The 25,668-nt window shown below is 36.2% G+C and overlaps 1 protein-coding gene across 3 annotated transcripts in view; it reads right to left on the bottom strand.

Moving 5' to 3' along the window:
• Positions 1–25,668, bottom strand: part of MGAT4C (MGAT4 family member C) — a 252,384-nt gene that overhangs the window by 8,006 nt on the left and 218,710 nt on the right. For 2 of the 3 annotated variants that reach the window (XM_012442087.3, XM_012442089.2), the window contains one exon: positions 3,981–4,133. In XM_012442087.3, the coding sequence (XP_012297510.1) occupies positions 3,981–4,127 (147 nt within the window). In that variant the 5' untranslated portion in view covers positions 4,128–4,133. Of the gene's footprint in view, positions 1–3,980; positions 4,134–15,335; positions 15,407–25,668 lie in introns of those variants that run through there. The other variant, XM_012442088.2, reaches the window with a different exon arrangement.

Genomic DNA, 25,668 nt, shown 5'->3' with positions numbered 1-25,668 from the left:
ATGCCCGGCCTTATGTGGATTTATTTTACTCAGTATAGAATATCAAGCTAGTCATGCACTAGCCATTAAGACTGTAGAGAAAGTAAATGGATTAAATAACTTTGGTCCTGATACTATTTTGCTGTGGTTATTAAAATGTTAATTAAAGCATTGTTCTAAAAAATTAGAGAAAGCTCAAAATATAAGTTTTACCTCAACTGAAACATTCAATACTTCACATCAATCTCAAATACCAGTTGAAAAGATGACTATCTCAAACTCACAAATCTATGGTCAGACTTGAATATTCTTAGAATAAAAACTGAAAATAGGGACTTTAACTGGAGGCTTGGTCCTTACTAAATCAAGATTCATTCTGAATATCTTTTCTGTATATCTGATTATGTTTATAAATCTAAATTTGGCATTTAATAGTGTATTTCTCTATTTTATACTGCCTTGATAATTTGGACCAACACATACTTTAGTCCTTTATAAGCTTCACAATGTAGTTGCCATGTGTAGAAGCCATAAACTTTCAAAGTACTTGAGATTAAACCTTAGACATTAAATTACTTGGAAATATACTAATTTACTATCTATTAAATTCTGAACAATTTTAAGTCTTCATACAAAAATATTTTCATTGGTGTCTGTCTGCAAACCCATCAAACATCATTAAAGTTTAAAATAAGCAAATTTAGAACTGCCAAAAAGTAATCAGTGACTCAGTTTAGTAATCAGTGACTCAATTATTTTAATACTAATATAGTGGTGTACATAATTAATAATACCTGGAAGAAACTTCTACAAAAAGTACAGTAGTCACAACACTAAATTCATTTTACCATTCTGTTCTTATGTGATGTTACATTTTAAAGTAAGTGCTGGATATTTAATACCTCTTTAAAAATTCTATCCTGAACACATAAAATCTAGAAATTTTGTGTTATAAGATGGAGTACATTCATTTTGATTTAAGGACATAACAGAATATAACAAGAAATGGAACTTATATGAAATCACTTTATTAAATTCTCAGGAACAAGCTCTTTTAGACTTTTCAGCATAAATAAATAATGCAACTTTCACCTGAGTCAGCCTTGTTGGCTGCTTTCCAGAGGCATCTACCTGAACAGCCAGGCTCTCCCTAGATACCTTCTTTCTGTAGCTACTATGCTGTAGTATATTTCTCAGTAATAAGACAAAGCTTTATGACAATCATTTTCTAGATGGTAATGCAATTCAATGAATTAGCTACAGACTAAATATATACCCTTGTGGCTACTTTGAAGATGCTCACAGCCAAGAGGCTAAGTTGATTGGGCATGCAGTGTCTCTTCTACTTAGTTTGCCTTGTGATGGTATTTGTCTCTTACATACACTAAGCGCAGATTCTTTTTCACTTAAAGGTACATATATCTCGAATACATAAGCAAATATACTAAACTGCCAATATGCCTAAGATTTCAGGCCACAAATGGATTTTCTAACAAAAAGAACAGAATAGAATATGTTAACTAACTCCAGAGACCTTACTACTTCTAACTATTCACCTGATATGTCCAAATTAGAAGTACTATTTCCCAATTTTTAAAAAAGGAAGACAAAAATGAAAGATCTACTAATGTCCATGCTTAGTGAATTGCATACATTGTGATAATCTGGAAGAAAGAAGAAGAATGATATCAGACAATTTTATGAAAAATGAAATAAACAGGTGAAACAATCAAAAGTGAGAAGTGTTGAAAGAAACTGCATTATATTCTTGGAGGGGGCCAGTTTTCGATGGATACTATTCATTTTTAGAAGAATAATTGTAATGCAATTTAACATTAATCATTGAAAAAGTTTTTAATTTACAGTCTTGAAGTAAAATTCAGTTAAAATGCAATTTGGTTAAAAAACATCAGTTAGTAAATTTTTAAATAATAAAAATACTATCATCAAATTTGCCACAAGGGATGGGTGTTGGAATTTAACAATCACTTTGACTCATTTTTTTTTTCCAACTTTTGTAAGTATATTAAAATAATTTTTAAAAGCTATGAAGCAATCTGTTTTCTGCAGCTGGACTGATTTGCAAATTTGAGTAGATATATGCCTAATATAATCGGAGAAATTTCATTGAGAAAGTATCTTTAGTAGAAGAGCTACTTCATTGAATTTTATTATCTACATTTGGTGGCTAGGACCAATGTTTAGATAGTGCTATAAAAATTTGCAGAACAGAAAAATAGTTTTTTATTTTCTTATTGACATTTACTCTACTACATCTTACTTATCTTACAGTGAATTTCAACAGTTTCTATTTCAAAAGACATAAGAGCATTTGGTGCATATAATGGTCCTTTGGGTTTGTTGAAAGTGAAAGATTAAAATTGTACTGAAAACTGTCTTATAAATTCAACAAGCAGCAAGTCTCCAATCAAAAACATGTGTTTGATTTACAAGATTTGATTTACTTCTACCAGTAGACACGGAACCAGTAAATAAATTTTTATTATAAAATTGAATCATTAATCAAGAGAATCTCTAGTTAACTTATGATCTTTTATTATATTAAGAAAAACATGGCAAGAACACATGGTCCTTGCTCTGTTGTCCTTTTTGTATCTCATACAACTAATAGGTTAAAAAAAATCCCAAAATGCATAACATTAGTACATTTCTCCTGTTTGCTATGTTTGCCTAAATCATGCCTACTCAAATCCTACTGTTAACCTATGGTGATCTCAGCCATTGTGGATTGACTGTGGAAAGAAGCATGAAGGTTCCACAACATTAGAACCACTATTTGAAGACAAAAAGCCTAGGCAGAGTCAAAATCCAGGATTCTGGCACAATTTCACCATCAAAGAACAGAGCTAAAGGATGCAAGATGTTTTACAGAGGACTTCCTAGGAATATCTGTACCAACTAAAATCGTATGGTTGGCTCATAGGATATAGCATAGTATCTGGCAAATAATAGATAGTTAACCAATCATGTTCAGCTAACAAACTAAAGCTTTTATTTTTTTGGAAATGCTCTGTCTCTTGTTAAGATGCTAATAATTTAAACTCTCAGCATTTTTGCATGTGAAAATCACTTTTTAGTACCTGTTAGTTGTAAAGGTTTTGATTTCTGAAATATATAACTGTAATCAGGTTTTGATTTTCTGAAATCTATAAGTTTTAATAATAACATACAAATTAGGACAGATATTTTAGGCTCCATTAAGATAGAAAAAGTAAATAGTAATAATGTCCATATTAATCTCATCAGATATGAAATGATATGATAATAAAAATTGAAATGAACAAATTGATTTTCATAATTAGTCAGAATAAGTCCTTTTGCATATTGTCAAATTTTCCCTAAAAAATCTACTCATATGTAATTACCTACCAATACTTGGTACCTCTTTTTAATTACTGAATAATTTGCACATCAATATCTTTATCTCTTAAGATCTTTTCAGTGAGTATGAATACAAAACAGAGTGATCATCTAGGTCTATTCAAAATCCAAATAAGGTGGTACACATTGTAATAAAATATTACTTATAGAAATAGCCCAATTAAAAAGCACTGTTAGTTTAACAATGGAATTTTGAAAATTTCAGTGATAATATAGAAAAGCAGAGCAAGTAGAGAGTCATACTTTCTAAACAGATTTTGTTTATTCTATACATTTCAAATGAAAACCCTCAAATCTTAATGGTTCCACATAATATTAATTTTGCATAGGGATGATGGATAACTTATTTGTAATTACATGTACATATTTGGAGCACAAAATGTACAGCACTAAAAATATTGGAACATAAATCAAAACAAGTGTAATGTTGAAGTATGGTAAGTACAAAAGAAAGATAGATAGACAATATACATGTTACAATTTTGTTCAAACTAAGTCTTCTCTGATAGCTTGAGATTGAAGTTAGGTTCCAATGGGACTAATTCTTGTTTGACTTATGCCTTATTTTGAAAAAAAGACAATCAACCTCCAAAACTTACCAGAACATAGCTATCTTCAATGTACAAGTTCATAAATAGGAGAAAAATGACAAGCACTCCCAAGAACGACACTGTAGAACGTTTTCGCAGGCATCTCATTTTATCAAGTATTTCAAAAATGTGTTTCATTTGATGAAATTTAAGCATTCTCTTCTGTGGAAAAAAGGCACAGGATTACTAACAGTTAGTTTTGGATGCAAATATTTCTTTATCATATATATAAAAGCCAGGTCTTTGTAGAATCTCATCTTTCAAATGTTTGCATTAAAATTCTGTTCCCAATTTCACATGTAAGATTGGCACAGATTATTAATATGTTAATATAAGGTCAATGCAGTGGTTTATCTTAATGTAGAGTAAATAAAAATAAAAAGCAAGCCTCATAGTTACTGATGAAAAATGATGAACTTTGGTCATAAACATGTAAAAACTCAGGCCTCTGATGAGAAACAGTACAAAAATAACTGTCATTGGTGAGATATAACTTTAAGGTAACAATTACCTCTCATATCGTAGTATAAGAAAAATGGGAAAAAAGCAGAATTATGGGCCTAATATTAATCTTAGAGTAGGTGTCACTGAAAACATTTAACTGGGAATTTGAGTAAACAAAAGTCACAAAGAAGTTAAAGCTGTGGCGTAAATCCAAACATATGTTTGAAAACTTCTTGGTTACAATTGCTTTCTTTATTTTTCCAGTGATTCTTGTTAAATCAGGGTGAATCCTGTAGTGGTATATTTTCATTTCCTTGATATCTATTAATTAGCAGTTTAGCTGTTTGAAATAATTCCTGTACTGCACAAAGGCAAATTGAGAGTCAGAAAGATTCGTGAAAACCGAATTAAAAAAAATTCACTCTTATATTTTGTGATATTTTCCAACCAAAGATTCCTTTATATTATTGACTGTTTTATTAAAAAGTATAAGTATATCTGAAGTGCTCAACAAACTAGAAAAATCACATTTTGTCTAAAATCAACACATTGATAATCTGGAAATAGTGCCACTTAGAGTTGTGTAATGGATCTCCCTGGGTTTATCTTTAAGATGAAGTATTTACATGTAAGGAAGACTTTAGAAAGTGAAAAATGTCTGTACCCTATAATCTTAGAACTATGCCTAGAACTTAGCTGGCAAATCTTATCTCTTCAATGAGTTAATGCAAGGGAGAATTCATGAATCCTTATAAATTATAGCAAAAATATTAGCAATTAGAAGAAAGTCTTAACACATCTGAAAAACAAAAGAATTCTAAAAAATAAAGAATTATGAAAATATTATACATATTACTGTCCATTTTCTTTGACCACATTTTTCTTAAGGGTTATTTTTCTTATTAACTTGTAGAAATTGTAAATATGTATATAAAGAAGCACATATAGATGCACATAAATGTATGTCCTGAGGATTTGGATGATATATGACATTTCAAATAGTATGAGAAGTGGTGAAAATAATGCTTTGGAGGCAATACTGTAGTTCTGTTATGGGATCTTTGGGGTGTTGCTTTTCTGGTTAGAAACCTCTGTGGCTGGTGGCATCTTGCAAGAGTCCTTGTCCTGTGTCCAGGAAGAAGGAGGTATGCATACAAGTGGAGGGTGAGCAAGATAAAGAGGAGCTTTATTGAGTGTTAGAACAACTCAGAGGAGACCTGCAGTGGGTAGGTCCTCTCTGTAGGTAGGTCATCTAGTCAAGTGTCCAGCACTTAGCAGAGAGGGTAGCTCCCATCATCTCTCCATCCTTTCCTCTGCTCTGATTGAACCCAGGGCTTTTATGGACCTTGTAGGGGAGGAAGCACGTGCTGACTGATCCATGGACAGCCATGGGTGGGCCCAGAAAAGGCACCACAAGTCCCCACTCTGGTCCTCAGGACTAGCAGCCTGATCTCCAGACTTCACACCTTCCCTGGCCTGAAGGTAGAGTTTCACTGGGGACCCACCCCCTTCTCCCCCGAAAACCTGTCTGCCTCCCACTACTGTCCATAGCGCCAAAGCTGCTTGCACCAACAGGCACCTGCAGGCCAGTGACAAGCCGTCCTCAGCGCCCCCCTTGGTTATCCGTCCCACACTTGTGGGTGCCCAAAGCCCAGAGGAGGCTAAGATCAAAAGGGGCTGGCATGTCAGCACTGCCCAGAGCTGAGATTACAGGTGTGAGTCTGAAATGCTGCATGCTGGAGGGACTCAGTGGCTGGGCACAGTGATTCATGGCTCTAATCCCAGCTCTTAGGGAGGCAGAGGTAAGAAAATAGCTTGAGACCAGGAGTTCAAGACCTGCCTGGGCAATATAGCAAGACTTCATTCTCCACAAAAAGGAAAAAGTTCACTTCATACTTCTAGCAGCAGAGTTTCTAGGAGAGATTTCATCAGAGCAGGTCCTGGAAGTTTTCACCATCCTGATGACAATATGGCAGGGGCGGTGACCAGTGAGACATCTTCAGAAGTGGCCTTACCTTTTCAAAGGGCAGACAAAGGCACCACCAGCCACATAGGTTTCCAGTCAGAAAAGCAACACCCCAAAGATCCAGTAACATTTTGGGTGCTCATCCAGGGTCTGTGGAAGGGTGAGTAAAAGCAGATCTGCTTTTACTGTCCTTTTACTGGAGTCTCTAAATTCCACAACAGTAAAAATGAAAGAAAAATACTGGACCTTTGTCAGTCACTTAAAAGCGACTAGCACAGCTGCCAGGACTTAAGACATGGAGAACAGACTTGTTGGAAAGGACATTGTCAATCCTCCCTCACCCTCTGGTGTTGGGAATGTTGGCTTTGTTTCAACCTAGTTTCCCCTAATGACGAGCTAGCTGTCAGGTAGGACTGGAAAAAGGTCTTGGAGCAACTGAGGGTATCTGGCTGATGCTACATCTTGGTGTTATCCAAAGGACCTTGGACTAACTCCAGTCTCTGACTGCCCATTAGGGTGTTGGCATGTGGACCTCCAGTCTTTCCCATCATTCTTTCTTTCTTTCTTTCTTTTGTGGCTGTCAAGGTTTCTATCTCTTCTTTATATACAATGTTAAATGTTAAAGATGCTGTTGCAAACCAGAGATATTACTGGGTAGAATGTGCAGTTGGCTTAGTCATCAAAAGTACGAAATGGAAAGTTAAGAGCAGCACAGATGAAGCAAAGTGTGCCTTGGTATCTGCACATAAATTTGTGGTAAAAATGTTCTTGTCATTTCCTTTGTTGCCAATTTAGTATCAAGCACCTTAAAGCACAGAAGAGAAACATAGCCTCAAGAAGAAAGCTTTTCTGTGAACGTGATGGCAAATGGTCCAAGGTCCCAGCTGCACAGGCCTTATTTGCCTTGAAGGGCAATTTGGATGTTTGTCAAGATTGTAGGATTGATTAAGCACTCCTAGTGGCCATCTCAGGAGAGGTTGCAAGGGACAGTCCCATGGAAATAGGGAAGCAAACCCCAGAGATGCTTCCATCAGGGGAATCAACCCCCTTTGCTCTTCCTTATGTCGGTTCTCCCTTAAGCTTGCCTCAGCCTAGAAATGCTCATTTTAGGCAGGTTTCAATCTCAACTGCTCCAATAACAGATGCCTGGTGAATATGTACCCATGAAGGTTCAGATACCCTTTTCAAAATAAGGGGGATCTTGGCAAGTTTTCAGATGGCCCTCACAGGTATATAGAGGCTTCTAAAACTTAGCCCAAGTGTTTGAGCTCTCCTGGAAGGATGTCATGTTACTTTTGGGTCAAACCCTCACCACCACTGAAAAGCAGGGCACTCTGCAAGTGGCAGGGAATTTTAGTAATGAGCTTTATATTTTATAGAGGGCCAGGGAAGGAGGAGTCTTATCCAGCTGGAAGAATGACAGTACCATTGGAGGACCCTAAATGAGCCCTCAATGATGAAATGGGAGAAGGGAGGAGAAAACACTTTCAGGTTTTCATACTGAAAGGTTTACAAGGGACTGGGACCAGGCCTCTCAATTGCACTGAGCTATCGATGGTAGACCAGTCATTGGATGGTAGTCATACTGCCTTCTTCGGGGGGTGTTGGGAGGGGCCTTGGTGAAGTGTGCCTCTCCATCTCCTGATTTCGTTAAGAAACAGCTGGACCTAGGGGATGAGTTTATTGCACAAGTGTCCCCTGATGTCAGGAGGGGACTGCAGAAACAGGCTGAGGAACCAGATGGTACTTTGGAGGGCCTCCTGGGAGTGGTCACCTCAGTCTTTTGTAGTGGGAACCATGAGGAAGTCCAGAAAAGAGAGGGGAGATGTAGAAAAAGGGCAGAGGCTCTAGTAGCCACCTTGTGGACTCATGGACCCTAGAGTTCCCAAGATGCGCTTGTTAACTGCTGTAAGTGTGGTAGGAGGGACTGTCCAGAGAGCGGGAAGAGGGCAGGTTGTGGGGTCAGACACCCCTGAGCCTGTGTAGATGGTGGGGTTGGGGCCTTCCTGGCCTCCAAGGGTACAGACTGCAGAGAACTCTGGATCCTGCACCTGGGAGGGCAGCTGTAGTGGCTGCTAGGGAGGGCGAGGCTCCTGCTTGCATAGTGGCGTGAGAGGCCCGGGCTAGCCTCCCTGCTGCAGCTGGAATCTTGTCAGCAGCCACTCTAGATGGGCCACTGCTGCCATTAGCTCTGTCTGAAATAATGTTAAATATAATAAAACAACAACAAAACTCCAGGATATAATTCCCAATAGTTGACAAAGAAATAAAGAAGTTCTTAGAGAATAATTATGTTCTTCTAAACTCTGATATCCAAATCCTGCAAATTGTAATCCTCCAAAATTCATTCACAATACAGAATAGAAATAAGCTTTCCATGGTGTATACCCCCAGCATAACTATGATACAGACAGTTGGCACAAACTTTAATTTACATTTCATTGAAAACGTTTACACCCAGGGTCAGCGGAATAGTATGAGAAGCCCAAACCAGAGCAAACAAAAGATCAAAAGACAGACCAAAATAAATGTCATTTATTAAACAAACTGCTAAACTGCAGGCCATTAAGGGTAAGAAAGCTAATAAAGCCATTCACACTACCCCTCCACCTCAAACATAGAATTATTTTCTTCACCTTGGTTCAGGAAAATTTGAAAAAAATGATCCCCCTTTCCTCTTCCCCCAACAAGAAAACCCACACAGAAACCCAAAACTGGACTGACAAAATTACTATAAAAAGAAGAACAAAATAGCCGATTGCAAATAGGGAGAAGGGCCTCTGGGATTAGGTCATCTTTTTGTTGTGACATGAACCAAGAAAGCTTTCAGGATTAGTGGGACATATCTATAGGACATAGAAAATGGCTTGAAAAGGCTTCCATTAAGAAATTTTGGGAAAACTGAAATAAAAAATAATGGACTGTGATTGATAATAAAATATTGAAGAAATATAAATTAATGATGAAATAGTAATTAGAAAAGAAAGAAGTAAGAAAGCTCATTTGCTACTATTGAAGGTGAAAACTACAGCATCTTCAGTCACTAGAAATTGGTAATTGAAAGTATTAACTTTTTTACCCAGTATTTCTAGAAGAAACTACGTTTTATCCACAGTTAATGATTTTTTTTTCTTAGATATTGGATAACAGGCAGCACAGGGCAATATCACCAAGTGAAAGGAAACCAAATAGGTAAGCCCTATGGTTTCTCCTGCTTGCTGTCAAGAGGGAGTTTTCAAAAGGCAGTACAAGGAGAGCGAATCCAAAGAGAACTTAGGGATCTTACCAATGAGGAGAGAGAAATAACAATTTGGGGAGATAAAGGTACCTAGAATTTGAGGGGCAGAGTATTTAAGAGAACAGAGTGACAGACGAGAGAGTCAGAATTCTGCAGAGGGCCTCTTTGAATCTTTTAGTTGATACTAATATATCATGTGTGTCATGAAACTCCGTAAGACTAGAGAAATTACCATAAAAAAGTAGTAGGCCAAACAGTTCCTGAAGCTTATACAGTGTTGGAGATAGTTTGTGTGTCCATCAGCCAGCAGGATAGACCTGGACATTAAGAAGAATACTCAGAGGCCAGCTGTGGTGGCTCATGCCTGTAATCCCAAAACTTTGGAAGGCTAAGGCAGGAGGAGAGCTTGAGCCCAGGACATTGAGATTACCCTGGGCAACATATTGAGACCCCATCTGTATAAAAAATAATAAAACTAGCCAGGTGTGCTGGCACACACCTGTAGTTCCAGCTACTTGGGGGACAGAGGCAGGAGCATTGCTTGACCCTGGAAGGTCAAGCCTGCAGTGAGCTGTAATTGTGCCACTGCACTCCAGCCTAGGCAACAGAGTAAGACCCCGTCTCAAAACAAACAACAATAAAAAGAATACTCAGAAGCATACTACCTTAGTATTTAGTTCAATACTCTCTAGGCTTGTCCTAAGAAAAGCTTAACAACAAGCATCAATAGCATCAAATGATTTTGCATAACTTAACTCCATACTACTACAAATTATAGCACTCTTTACACTTCTAGCACAATATCTAGAAGTTAAGAACATAAAAATCACAATATCCAGGACCTAGTAAAAATTACCATTTAAATAAAGGACAATATGCTCCATAACTAGGCTGAAACTAATCAGAGAGAAAAAAAAACAAGAAATAACTGACATGATAGAATTAAAAGAAAAAGGATATTGAAAAGGCTATCATAAATAGGTCTCTCAAGCTCAAAGAAGAAAAATAATGACAATTTTAAGGAGAGAAATGAGAGATTTAAATAAAAACAAAAACAGAATTTCTAGAGATGAAAAATATTATGTGTGAAATGCAAACACACTGGCCAGTAGATAAGAAATAGCAGGAGAAGAGATGAGCCTCTGAAGATACAATAGTAGAAATAATACAAATTAAGCATAGAGAGAGGGACAAATCAAACTGATCTCTAAATTCTGACTCACAGGAAAAGTGAGATCATAAATGTTTTAAACCATTAAATTTCAGAGTGCTTTCTTTGGCAACAATAGATAACTAATAGAGCTATCTACAGGAAACTCATTTTAATGATAAAGACAAAAATGAGTTAATAATAAAAGAAAAGATAGAGATAAACATTAATCAAAAGAAAGCTGGACTGGATATATTAACATCATACAGAGTAAACACTGAATAATTGATGAAAGTATCAGCTTTTCAAAGGAAGCATAAATGTACAGGAAATAAATAGGAGTTTCAAAACACCTGAAGCAAAAACTAACATAAGGGAAAGGATAAAAAAAGTAATAAATAAAGGAGGATGAAAGGAAAGAAAGAGAATAAATAAATTCATCCATTTTCCATAAGTGAATATTGAAATAAATGATTTTTTTATTAAGTTGACTGAATATGCAAATACAAAACCAGTATATGTCAAAGATATTTAAAACACTATCGAATAAATTAATCTATTTTGGATTTATGAAACACTCCACCCAACAATAGCAGTGTATTAATCCGTTCTCATGCTGCTGATAAAGATATACATGAGACAGGGCAATTTACAACAGAAAGAGGTTTAATGGACTTACAGTTCCACATGGCTGGGGAGGCCTCACAATCATGGTGAAAGGCAAGGAGGAGCCAGTCACATCTTACATGGATGGCAGCAGGTAAAAAGAGAGCTTGTGCAGGGGAACTCTTCATAAAACCATCAGATATCATGAGAGTTATTCACTATTGCAAGAAAGACCTGCCCCCACAGCACAAGAAAGACCTGCCCCCATGATTTAATTACCTTTCCCTGGGTCCCTCCCATGACGTGGGAATTGTGGGAGTTACAATTCAAGATGAGATTTGGGTAGGAAGCCAGCCAAACCATATCATTCTGCCCTTGCCTTCTTCCAAATCTCATGTCCTCATATTTCTAAACCAATCCTTCCTTCCCAACAGTTCCCCAAAGTCTTAACTCATTTCAGCACTAACTCAAAAGTCAAGAGTCCAAAGTCTCATCTGAGACAAGGCAAGTACCTTTGGCCTATAAGACTGTAAAATTAAAGCAAGCTAGTTACTTCCTAGATACAATGGAGGTGCAGGCATTGGGTAAATATAGCCATTCCAAATAGAAGAAATTAGCCAAAACAAAGTGGGTACAGGCCCCACATAAGTCCGAAATCTGGCAGAGTAGTCAAATCTTAAAGCTCCAAAATGATCTCCTTTTACTTCATGTCTCACATTTAGGTCATGCTGAAGCAAAAGGTTGGTTCCCATGACCTTGAGCAGCTCTGCCCCAGTGGCTTTGCAAGGCAGAGTTTCCCTCCTGGCTACCTTCTGGGGTTGGCACAAAATGCCTATTACAGGTGCACGGTGCAAGCTGTCAGTGGATCTCCCATTCTGGGGTCTGGAGGATAGTGACCCTCTTCTCACAGCACCACTAGGCAGTGCCCCAGTAGGGACTCAGTGTGGTGGCTCTGACTTCACATTTCCCTTCTGCACTGCCCTAGCAGAGGATCTCCATGAGGGCCTCACCCCTGCAACAAACTTCTGCCTGGGCATCCAGGCATTTCCATACATCCTCTGAAATCTAGGCAGAGGTTCCCGAAATCTAACTATTGACTTCTGTACACTTGCAGAGTTGATACCAAATGGAAGCTGTCAAGGCTTGGGGCTTGCACACTCTAAAGCCATGGTGCACACTCTATGTTGGTCCCTTTCAGCCACAGCTGGAGCAGGTAGGACACAGGGCACCTAGTCCCTAGACTGCACATAGCACTGGGACCCTGGGTCTGACTCATGAAACCATTTTTTCCTTCTGGGCCACCAGTCCTGTGATGCAAGGGGCTGCTGTGAAGACCTCTGACTTGACTTGGAGACATTTTCTCCATTGTCTTGGTGTACATTTGGCTTGTTGTTACTTATGCAAATTTCTGCAGCTGGCTTGAGTTTCTCTCCAGAAAATGGGATTTTCTCTTCTATCATATTGTCATGCTGCAAATTTTCTGAACTTTTATGCTCTGCTTCCCTTATAAAAGTGAATGTCTTTAATAGCATTCAAGTCACTTCCTGAATGCTTTGCTGCTTAGATATTTTTTCCATGAGATACCCTAAATCATCTCTCTCAAGTTCAAGGTTCCATAAATTTCTAGGACAGGGACAAAATGCCACCAGTCTGTTTGCTAAAACATAACAAGAGTCTCTTTTGCTCCAGTTCCCAACAAGTTCTTCTTCTCCATCTGAGACCATTTCAATGTGGATTTCATTGTCTATATCCATATCAGAATTTTGGGCAAAGCTATTCAAAACTTACCTAGGAATTTCCAAATTTTGCACATTTTTCTATCTTCTTCTGAGCCCCCCCGTCCTGTTACCCATTTCCAAAGTTGCTTCTACATTTTTGGGTATCTTTTCAGCAGCTCCCCACTCTACTGGTACAAATTTACTGTATTAGTCCATATTCACACTACTAATAAAGACATACTCAAGACTGGACAGAAAGGGGTTTGATGGACTTACATTTCCACATGGCTTGGGAGGCCTCACAATCATGGTGGAAGGCAAGGAGGAGCAAGTCATGTCTTACATGGATAGCATTAGGCAATGAGAGAGATCTTGTGGAGGGGAACTCTTCTTTACAAAATCATCAGATCTTGTGAGATTTATACACCATCACGAAAACAGCATGAGAAAGACCTGCCCCCATGATCCAATTACCTTTCACTGTTGCCTCCCATGACACTTGGGAATTGTGGGAATTACAGTTCAAGATGGCATTTGGGTGGGGACACAGCTAAACCATATCAAGCAGAATACACATTCTTTTCAAATGCACACGGAAGATTTTCTAAAACAGACCAGATCTGGGGAAGACAAGTCTCAATACATTTAAAGAAATTGAAAGTATGCACAAATGTTCACAATGTATCCCCATTACTGAATATATATCCAAAGGAAGACAAATCAATATGTTAGAGAGGTATCATGTGTGTGTGTATAAATGCACACAATGGAATACAATTTAGCCATAAAATATAATGAAATCCTGCCACTTGGGCAGCAAAATAGATGAACCTGGAGTGTGTTATGTTAAGTGAAGTAAGCCAGGCACAAGAAGACAAAGACCATGTGACCTAACTTATTTGTGAAATCTAAAAAAGCTGAACTCATAAAAGCAGAGAGAATAGTGATTACCAGAGGCTGGGGAAGGAAGATGGAAGCTGTGTTGGTCAGAGGTACAATTACAATTAGACAGGAAGAATAAGTTCTTGCAGTCTATTGCACATTAGGTTGCCTACAGTTAATAACAATGCAGTGTATATTTCAAGATATCCTGAAGAGATTTGGAATGTTATCATCCCAAAAAAAATACTGTTTAAAGTGACAGATATGCTAATTATTTTAATTTGATAATTGTTCAATGTATACACATGCATTGAAATATCACACTGTACCCCATAAATATGTAAAATTGTGTCAATTATAAATAAAAATAATTTTAAAAGAAATTAGGAAAAAAGAGCAACTAACCCAAAAGTAAGCTACAAAAACCCAATTAGGCAAAAAGTAAACAGAACAAAAATGATAAAAGTAAAAGTAAAAATCAATGAATAAGAGAAAAATAGAAACAAATGTTGGTCTTACAAAAAGATCAATAATATATATATATTCTTCTAGCCAATAGATCAAGAAAAGAGAACAGACATTATTAATATCATGAATGAGACAGGTGTCACATCACTAAAGATTCTAAAGGATAATGGTATATTTTTAAAAAAGAAATATGCCAATAAATTTGACAGCAGATGAAATGAACGAATTCCTTGAAATACAGAATGATTCTACAGTCTCTCATCAACTGCTCCCCAAGCATCATGCCTAAATCTGCAACATATCCACCTTGTAAGCTGTGATTCCATATTTCAAGTATATTTCTAACAGGCTCCTGCTTATCACTACTTTGGATTCTTCTTGCATTTGCACCATCAAGACAGTATACTCTTGGGAACTTCAATGGCTCATAATTTTGTCGATGAGAGGACAATTTCCGTATTCTGTCAAATCAGTTTAGCCAGAATCCCCCAACCTCCATATCTGATCCTTCAATATCTAATCAAATTTCTCACTCACGACTATCTCCCAGGTAACATCTAATCACCTTGGCCTGGAATCAGTAAGTAAGAATCCTTTTAAGTCAGTTTAGCAAAATATTATCCAACCCTCTTACTGATTTTTCAATCCGCTAACTTGCATTCTCCTCCTTGGCCATGAATTCCAACTTTGTTGTATTCAGCACTGAGAATAATCTCTTCTACTTCAATACCCCATGGCAGTAGTCCCTTGAAATCCCTTGAATAAAGTCTAATTTGCCATCTTTAACAAGTGTTATAATTTTTTCTTTAATAGATTTTGCTGCTGTGACTTGTATAGGACCAAATTCATTATTTGACCCCCAATCTTCTCACTCAAAATCCCAACCACGTACCTTTGAAGCTTTTGTCTTCACTTCCAATTGATTGATGGATGAGCCATTGGTGATTTTGACTCCTGAGCCAGTGCTCCAAATGACAGTCTGTTGAAGCACAGAGTGAGGGCAGAGAGAATCTGAGCACACTACACGGAGGCTGAGTTAGTCCTAAGTTACTTTTTGTAAGAAGTTGGTTTAGTCACATGCTTCTTTGTTAGGAAGCTACTGGCTGGTTTATAAGTCTTACTCCCTATTTCTGTCTTTGAGTGGGAATTTACATCTTGAATCCTTGAACTGAAATATTTTCCTTGGTTCTTTGTGAGGCATCTCTGTTCTATTTGATCCTGTGTCTCCCACGGTAATTTTTCAGTCAACTGAAAGCTCCTTCTTAAACCCTTAATGATTATATACTCCATTAACTCTGTCCACTTCCTTTCTTGTGGTCATGATTTTGCTGAGCATAATTTGAGACTTCAGAATCTCTTTGGGCAACTGAATATTTCCCCGAAGTGAGTCCTCTAAGATCTTTCCCTTCCCATTCTTTCTGCTCCTCCTTCATCCATTTACTACCCTCAGTCTTCCCTTCAGCTTTCTTGAATCTTTTGATATGTGCCTCTTCAGACCTCTTTCCTCTGTCTACCTGTCCTCCCAGACATTTTTCCTTCCTGCTTCAGCCCTTCAGTCACTTGAACTTCAGGGCTCCTATTTCCCTCATAAGTTTCAAGGGACTCTAGGACCCCAAAAACAATTGTCTGAGATTGAAAAGGAAACAAAAAAAGACTGATTGAAAAATAGATTAGATATTTTATCCAGATGAGGCTTTAGAGAAAGCCAGAGAGGTACTAGATGTCCCTTCAGTTTCTTGCCTAAAATGTAATCACAGGCTCCATAAATTGCATATATGGGTGAAAAAAAAAAAGAAAAAAAGTCTTAAATGTCTTCTCCACAAATACTGGCTAAAAGCTTTAGCCCTCATATTGAGAAGGTAATCTTAACTTGTTCCATCTGTCAGAAACGCAATGGATAAAACTATGAAGTAGAGGAAATAAGAGAGAGTATTACTGTGTTGTCTGACTTCTAGCTAAAGTTTTAAAGTAAGAACATTTAAGCTCTCTTATTATATATGTATATATTACATTTATATATGCAATATATATTCAATGTATGTATATTCTATATATACACATATGGAATATGTATATATATGAATATATATTTGTATAGAATATACATATATTCCATTCTATGTATATATGGACATATATCCCATTCTATATATATATATAGACTATATATTACATATACATGTATGTGTAATATACATGATTATTTATCATAATACATATGAGATTTCTTTATGAATGGTATTATCAAATTACTTAGTACTTTCTTTTTGTTTTTTTGAGACATATTTTCACTCTGTCACTCAGGCTGGAGTGCAGTGGTGCAATCACAGCTCACTGCAGCCTCAGATTCTTGGGTCCAAGCAATCCTCCTGCCTCAGCCTCCCAAGTAGCTGGGGCTAGAGGTGTGTGCAACTATGCCCAGCTAATTTTCAATTTTTTTTTTAGGGATGGGTCTCACTATGTTGCCTGGGCTGACCTATGTTGCCTGGGCTCAAGCAATCCTCCTACCTTTGTCTCCCAAAGTGTCGGGATTACAGGGTTGAGCCTGGCTTAAAATGTCTTAACTTCCCTTCCAATTGTCAGAGATAAATGTGTGTATATATAAGGTAAATATTTCTAAAACTTCCAGAAACTAATTCAGATGCTATTTCAAATTCACATGAAATGAACCTACATTTGACAATTAAAACTAGTTTCATATTGTTGATTTCATAAAAACAGCTACATTTTCTGGTATATCAGCATTAGGTATAATATGAATGTACATTTTTATTCTACTTGGGCTTACTAGTTGAATCAAGTAATATGTTGTCTAGATGCTTAGGATTATAAAAATTAGACGTTAGAATAAATGTATAAGCAAAGATGCAGTAAAGAAGAGTTGCTTGGTGCCCATTACTTCATATTTCTCAAGCATAGTCATAAAACAAAAAACCTACATGTTTAACATCTTTGGCTTTTGCTTTTGTGATGTTTGCCTAATCTGATGATGTACTGTAAAAACAGTTAACAGAGAAGTAAATTAAGATTATGGCTGTCTTTTCCTCATGTTACAATATGGTTGCAGAAAACAGTTTTCAAATTATTTTTGTTAACTTGAAGCTTTATTGTTTTTCTAAGCTAAATTAAGTAACAGATATTCATTAAATATCTAGGTTATTTCTAAGTAAGAAGAACTACTAAACCATTCATTGTTCAGTATTACTTTTAATTTTATAGATTTTGTTGGCATCTTATTTTTAAAGTCAGATTAAACATATTTGGACCTTTTAATAATCATGCTATTTTGTCACACAAAAATTGTGCTATGAGGAAGCAAGGACCTATACGAAACTGTAAGATGATTTGCTAGTCTGCTACATAATGTAAGACAGACAATTTACAGTCATTTTCTTCCCAATTTTCTCTGTTAAAAGAAATATTAGTAGTAGTTAAAAACTATCATCAATATATGTAATCAAAACTACAAGCATGAAGAAAAATATTTTTGTATGTACAGTATGCAAAGAAACTATCATATGTTTTTAAGAAAAAGAATGCAAGGTATGAAGAATATCTTTTTGTTAAGGAAAAGAGAGAGCAATTTTGACCTGAAGTAAAATGGTTATGTCAGAATCAGAAAAAAAAAAAGAAGGAGAAGAAGAAAAAACAAACCCCGGTGCTTTAATAATACAAAACTAATTTTTTTTTCTATTGAAAATGCCAATTGTCTTGGATTACAGTAAAAGTCCTTTTGTTTGTTTGTTTTACCTTTCAAGCAGTCTTCCTAGGAAAGCAAGATTTTTTTTTCTCATCAAGATAGTTTTCTGTGTTTATGTTAACCTTCGCCATGGCCTTGATTATTTAAGAGAATTGAGAGCTTGCAATTTAAAAAGCACTAAAGTGTTTTACATGTTTTAGAGTGTTACCTTTTCAAAATCAAATCTTAAGTAAAATCTTGTTCTTGAACTGTTCTTGAGATTTCTTAAAGGGGCCCTGAAAAATTTGCATTACTATAGAAGTTTTATTATCAATTGTCAATTTTGACAAAAACAAACTAGAATTTTTATTAAAAATGTGTTGGGTCTATAAATTATCGTACAATAGACTTACCAATTTCTACTAAAAACTATTTAGAACTTGAGAATTTGCTGGATGTACAAATAAATTATTTGAATCTAAAAATACATTTGTCTGAACATGGTATTTATTTACATTTATTCAGGTCATCTTTAATTTGTCTGAGCAATGTTTTTATTTTTCAGTGATGTTGATATCTTTCATGCCTTATAAAATTTAGCCCTAATAATTTTATCTTTTTTCTATTATTATCTTTTTTCTATTATTTATAATAGAAACCATGTATATATATGGTTTATAATAGAAACATGTTTGGTGCTACTACATAGAAATACAATTTATTTTTGTATATTGATGCCTTGGATCCTGTGACCTTGTTAAATTTAACCATCATGATATTAACAAGCAAAAAACAGTTCTAATACTTCTTTTCCTGTCTCTAAGACTTTAACATTTTGTTGCTTTACTGTTGCCTTATTCCAGTGGCAATAAGTAAATGGGCTTCCAGTAAAATATTAGAGAGGAGTTATTAAAACAAACCTCTTTGCTTTGTTATGTTAGGAAGAAAGCATTAATTATTTCAATATAAGTTGTGATGACAGCTGTAGTTTTCTTACTGATACACCTTATCACCCTGAGGACATTTCCTTCTGTTACTGGATTGATAAGGTTCTATATTGAGAATAAGTGTTGAATTTTGTCAAATATTTCTTCTCCATCTGTTGAATTGATCAAGTTTTCTTTTCCTTTATTGTGCTATATGATGGATAATACTCACTGATTTTGTAATTTAAACCAAATAGAAGTATACAATAAGAAATTATATAATTATTTTTATATACTGTTAGAGTTGATTTGCTAAGATTTTCTTTCTGCATTTATGTTCTTCAGAAATACTGATATGTAATTTTCTTTTTTTATTTTTCAGTATCTTTTGCTATTGGAGTGCCAATCTCAGATAAATCTTCAGTCTACAGCTAATTTTGCCTTACAGCTAAGGCAATACCTTTCTGAGTACTCTTTCTGACTACCTGCATATTACAAACTTTTTCATTTCAGTTAACAGAAATAAAAATTAGTCTTCTTTTTTGTGTGTGTTCCAAAAGACATTGCAACTGTTCCTTCCTAGTGATTCTTTAGTAGCTCTGAATAGTTTCTTCACATAGATGCAATGATTAATGCTCAGATATAAAATAATCCCTTTCTCTCTCTCCTTTTCTGCAGTTGAGTTTTCCATGTAGCTTTTTCCTCTGTAGTATCTGCTTGTGAATTCTAGGCACTGAAGAATCCCAAATATCTTAGCTATGTCTCTTCAACTCAGAGAGATCAGTTGTCTCTTCGAGTTCATGCTCCTTGTATTGCAACCCAGAAACTCTAGGCCGTAAGCCACGACAACAACCTCATTTCCCACCCCTCATCAGGAATGATTGCCTTGTTCTGCCTGTTTTATAATATCTACATTTTGTTTTATTTATATTAATTCTACATTTTTAGTTGTTTAAGGATAGAGGTAGAGCTGATACCTATTTCTCCATCATGGTAGGAAGAATCTTTCTGGTTATAAGATTCTTTGCCTACATGTTTTTTTCTTTATTTTCTTGAAAAACATTGCTCCATTATTGTGTTTCTTTCTATGTTACTACTGAAAAATCTAATCCTATCTGGTTTTCGTTCCATTATAAATGACTTAGCAAATGTAAATGAGTTGGTTGTGTAGCTTAGAGGCTTGGTGAATGTTTTATCTTTAAAGTGGAATCATATATATCTTGGAGTTATCCATTCTTGGTCAAGTACCCAAGAATTACTGAAGAAATTCACAAAAACCACTCTTGATCACTTGATATTTAATTGCATATTTAATTTTAAATGGACAGGGAATATGGTGTAAGAATAATGCATAAATGTTACATAGTCTGATAATGTAAAAAAAATAGCCAACTTAAAATACAAGGAGATAGAAAGGGGGAAGTAGTGTAAGCTTATACATCTACACTATATAGATAATAGGTGTAAGTCACAGACTATTATTTAAAGCAAAACAGACATCAGAAGCAAAGTTAGAAAATGAGACTAATGAAATAAGGATGATTATAAAAACTATTCAAACAAAACTGCAAGAGTTCCTAAATACCAAAATGAACACAAGAAAAATTATTTGCAAAACTACTAGTGCAATGGTTTGAATGTTTGTCTCTTTTAAAATCCATGTTGAAGCTGGACGTGATGGTTCACTCCTGGAATCCCAGCAATTTGGGAGGCCGAGGCAGGTGGATCACGAGGTCAGGAGTTCCAGGTCAGCCTGACCAACATGGTGAATCCCTGTCTCTACTAAAAATACAAAAATTAGCTAGGCATGGTGGCTGAGCCTGTAATCCCAGCTACTCCAGAGGCTGAGGCAGGAGAATTGATTGAACCAAGAGGAGGAGGTTGCAGTGAGCTGAGATCGCACCATTGCACTCCAGCAAGTCTCCAACTCAAACAAAACAAAACAAAACAAAAAAACCCAAAAAAACTCACAAACAAAAACCCCATGTTGAAACATAATCCCCAGTGTAACAGTATTAAGAGGTGAGGCCTTTAAGAGGTGATTGGATAATGAGGCTTCTGCCCTTGTGACTTGATTAATCCACTCATGGATTAATGGGCTAACAGATTAACAGGTTATCACAGGAGGAGTTAGTTATCACAAGAGTGGGTCTATTATAAAAGTTAGCTTGACTCTCTCTTGTGTGCCCTTTTAGTCTTGTGATGTCTTTTGCCATGTTATGATGCAGCATGAGGTCCTCACAAGAAGCCAACCAGATGCTGCCACCTCATATTGGACTTGCCAGACTCCAGAACTATAAGAAGTACATTTCTGTCTTTATAAATTACCCAGTCTCAGTATTCTGAGATAGCAACAGAAAACACACCAATACAATCACAAAGGGAAATATAATACAATGAGCAACTTTCTAAATCAGAAACACAGACAAAGCAAGAAGTCAAAAGTCCCAACAATAGGAGTCTTTAATTTTCACAGCCCACTATAAGTCAAGAGGCCAACAATTGCCAACTATCACAGCAGCAAATTGTATAAGCCAAGAACTTTTAGAGACATAAGCACAAGTTTATGAATTCACAAATACAGTGAAGGAAATTAATGTTCTTCTCTCAGAATTTCATAGTTTGAATAGTTTAAACATTGGCAAAGACAGAGAATATAAAAGATCCAAAGTTAGCTTTTAGAATTGTAATTGTGTGTGTGTTTTGGTCAACAAGGTACATATAAGAGGTAGAAATTTAAAAATATATATTTTCTAACTGACCCTAAACCAGCATAAGTCAAAATATTATAACACAGGAGAGAACCACATTTCATGAGAGAGATGTCACTGGCTTCAATTAGTACAGTAGAAATGAGATGAGAGAATTGAAGAAATTTGAAAGCAAATTAATTACTAGGTAGCAGGATAGAGCAAATGAGTAGCCATTTAAACTCACATTTTAAATCCACAGACACTGTGAAAACAAGGGTCCCAGTAAAAAAAAAAAATGCATGTTGATATAATTTGCTAATAATACTGATTACTAGGAATAAATACTGTATTGAACATGGCAGACACAAACCCACCATCCTTTACCAGCTCCAAGTGTTAGAAGAAAATAAAATTTTGGTCTCAAATTTGTAACCAGGTGAGCATACCCTGATGATAATATAAACTTCCATGTAGCATGCTACTGCCTGAAAATATTAATCATGCAAATGAAGACAAGTTACTTGAGCAGATTTTGCTTCCATGTTCAAATAACTTTTTGTCTGCTAGAATTTTTTTCTTTGTTTTGGAATAATATTACAAAGGACAAGTATGTTTTTCTTTTAAGGTTATGAGTTGATTGTTACAGATTAGGTTCATTTGAAAAGTGATAACTCATATTATCATAACTTGAGTGAATTATTTCTCAGGATGATACATTGTCTTTATATATCCTTGATGTCATAGACATTTGCTTGCTAACAGCATATTCTACAATACTTTTTATTTCTTTCACAACCAATGAGAAATCCTGAGCATATTTTGTTTACTAATTTTGTTGCAAGTGTTTTCAAAGACAGCTACATCACAAGTTTCTGATCCAAGGCTACTGATTACAGAAGACAGTTATGGAAGCAAGGCTATAACAATATCCTTACTTCTCTGTATCAAATATATGTAGCGTTTGCACGTCTGAGTCAATAAGACTTGATTAGTTTTTGTTTAGGAACAGAATCATATGCTTTTTCAAAAGATTTGGGTGATGGGCCTGGTGCAGTGGCCATTCTGATAACCCTAGCACTTTGAGAGGCTGAGTTGGGAGGATCGCTTCAGGACAGGTATCTGTGATCAGCTTGGACAACATAGACGATGTGAAGCATTGTCTCCACAAAAATTAAAAAAAAAAAAAATTAGCCAGGCATGGTAGCACATGCCTGTGGTCCTAGGTACTTGGAATACTGAGGTGGAAGGATTGCTTGAACCCAGGCATTCAAGGCTGCAAAGAACTATTAGCACAATACTGCACAGCCTGGTCAACAAAGAATTAAGACCTTGTCTCTCCAAAAAAAAAAAAAATGTAAAAAGAAAAATATGAATGATGAATTTAATTTCTATAAAAGTAATACTTCAAAATATAAACATTAAAATTATTTTGAAGTTATACTGTACCAGGTAATTAATTTTTTAAATAGAAATAAATCATTTTGCTCTATAAAAAATCATTTTTGCCCTCATAAAAGATTATTATATATGAATATGTGGATAAATATACTAACATATAAAATGTTTATTATATATTCATGCATTTACATTTAATTTTGAAATTATACATGATGTAGCATATATTTTTATACATGTAAATGCACTATTATACACATATAAATAGAGGTATATTCACTTATAAATCTGTGAGCATGCACTATTCTTTCTCACCATTTAATACCGGTCTTACCTGAATTTTACCTACTGTTTACAAACCACCAACAAAAAGAATATAAGGCTTTTCTAGTGTCAGAAAGGTCAACAGAATCTTGGTTAAAAAAAAAAAAAACCAAAAAACAAGAAATAAACCTTCTTAGCAAACTCTTTTTTCTCCTACTCTTATAAATATTATCATTTTCCATCATTCTATCCAATGTTTTTTTCTTTTTCTTTGTTACAACCTTTTTGGTATTACATGACTTCTACAACCATATTTAGGCTTCTGCTAGGATTCCTTTCTGAATTCTAGTCTCAGTTTTTGAATAACGACTATTGCGTGTACCCATTTTTCTGCTGACCATTCAAACACAATGCATTTAAAACTGTAATTTTCTTTTCCTGCCAGCTTCTCCTTCCAGATTCTTATTTTTGGTAGGCTCAGGTTTCTCAGGGCTAAGTCTATAGCTTCTATTCTCATAATTCGAGATATGCCAAGCCCTCTTGTCCTCAATATCTCACCTGCCACAATGTTTCCCATTTAGTTCTCACTGCCATAATCAAAGTTCTGGTAATATTTCCTTTAATTTTGGCAACAGCGTTACATTACTCATGGTTTTCCCTACCTGTTCATTTCAATTTTGAAGCATCAACCCCTAAACCGGAAGTGGGAAAGTAGTTTTGGACATGCCATCCCTAAACCGGAAGTGGAATGATCCGCCCTTGAGGAGAGATCTTGATGCATTTCCAGCCTAGGAGCTTTAAGCAGGTGCCTGCTTGATGATGTTAATGGGGGAAACGTAACAATCCTGCCTTGCTGTGCTTCGATGTGAATCAAGAAGGTTGCCTGCAAATGATCTCAGTTATCCCAGTGAGAAACAGGAATGGCAACATCGCATGTTAGCATGAACCTCAGCCAGCCCTGGTCAGCTTGAGGTGGAGGTCCTTTCAGGGTGGGCTTTCCTGGGACCTCACATTTTATACAGTGAAAATTGTACAGAAGTCAGTCTGTTTTTACCCTGCTCTTGGCAAGAATGGGGGGAAGAAACCCAATGCCCCTTCAAAAGTATGTATTTATTTTTCAAGGCCTGGAATTTGCTGAGCTTTTATTTGTACTCTGGAGCACCAAGCAGCACCTGGGGATGCAGGGGGCCTGAACAATCTATTATTATTATTTTTATTTTGAGACAGGATCTCTTGACTGGTTGGAGGGCTCAAATGATCCTCCCACCTCAGTCTCCTGAGGAGCTAGGACTACTGGCATGCGCCACCATGCCCAGCTAATTTTTCTTTTCTTTTTTTCTTTTTTTGGAGAGATGAGGTTTTGCCATGTTGTGCAGGCTGGCCTTGAACTTCTGAGTTCTAGTGATCAGCCTCGGCTTCCCAAAGTGCTGGGATTACAGGTGTGAGCCACCGCACTCAGCCTCTGTCCTACTTCTGTTTTTTCACTTCTGAGGTGAAATAAAGTGTGTTCTGTTTTGTAATAGTAAGAGTAGTTATATCAAGTAATAGTAAGGTTGGTGCAAAAGTAATTGCAGTTTTTGCAATTAAAATTAATTACAAAAATCACAATTACTTTTGCACCAACATATACATTGTTTGTGTGTATTTTTTTTTATTCTTCTAGGAAATAAAAAAAAGGAACTGGAGCTCACTGTACTGGAAACTGGAGTGCTTCTAGCATTGTCTCTCTTTGCTGCCTCCCTATAAGCTGTTTGTGTTGTGGCGATGCCAATTAGCTGGGCTTTGAAGAGGAACTGGAGGACCAGCTGTGACTGCACCGTGAGCAAGTATCTCTCATTTTGACTGTATGGAAGGCAGAGGTCTGGCATCCTTTGTGTGAAGACACTGAAGTTTACGCAGATCAAGCATAACCTTTGCCCAAATCCACCTGACTGGAAGAAACATACTGCACAGTTGCCACCACAGTAAGTCGTGGATTGCTTGAGACAGAAGCTTTACAATTGCTGCAATAACTGGAGGAAGAAATAGAAATCCTTTGCAGCTTCATGTAGAGAGTTTTAAGATGGTGACTCAGGGGATCTGAGCTGTCAACTCCAATGGTGCCCTCTGGTTTTTAATGACCTTAAAATGCTTTCATTTAGTGCCTCGCTCGTATATAATCTCACATCTTTTGTAAATGGATAGCAAGTAATCACATTGAAGGGCTATTGATCAACTACTTTGATTTCCATGAAGTTATGCAGAATTGAACATCTCTGTGTTCTGGAC

The sequence above is a fragment of the Aotus nancymaae genome, unplaced genomic scaffold, assembly GCF_030222135.1.
Source record: "Aotus nancymaae isolate 86718 unplaced genomic scaffold, 86718_ANA_hifiasm-v0.15.2.pri h1tg000016l, whole genome shotgun sequence".
NCBI lineage: Eukaryota > Metazoa > Chordata > Mammalia > Primates > Aotidae > Aotus > Aotus nancymaae.
Note: the sequence above shows the minus strand (reverse complement) of the source record. Positions and strands in the feature narration are given on the sequence as shown.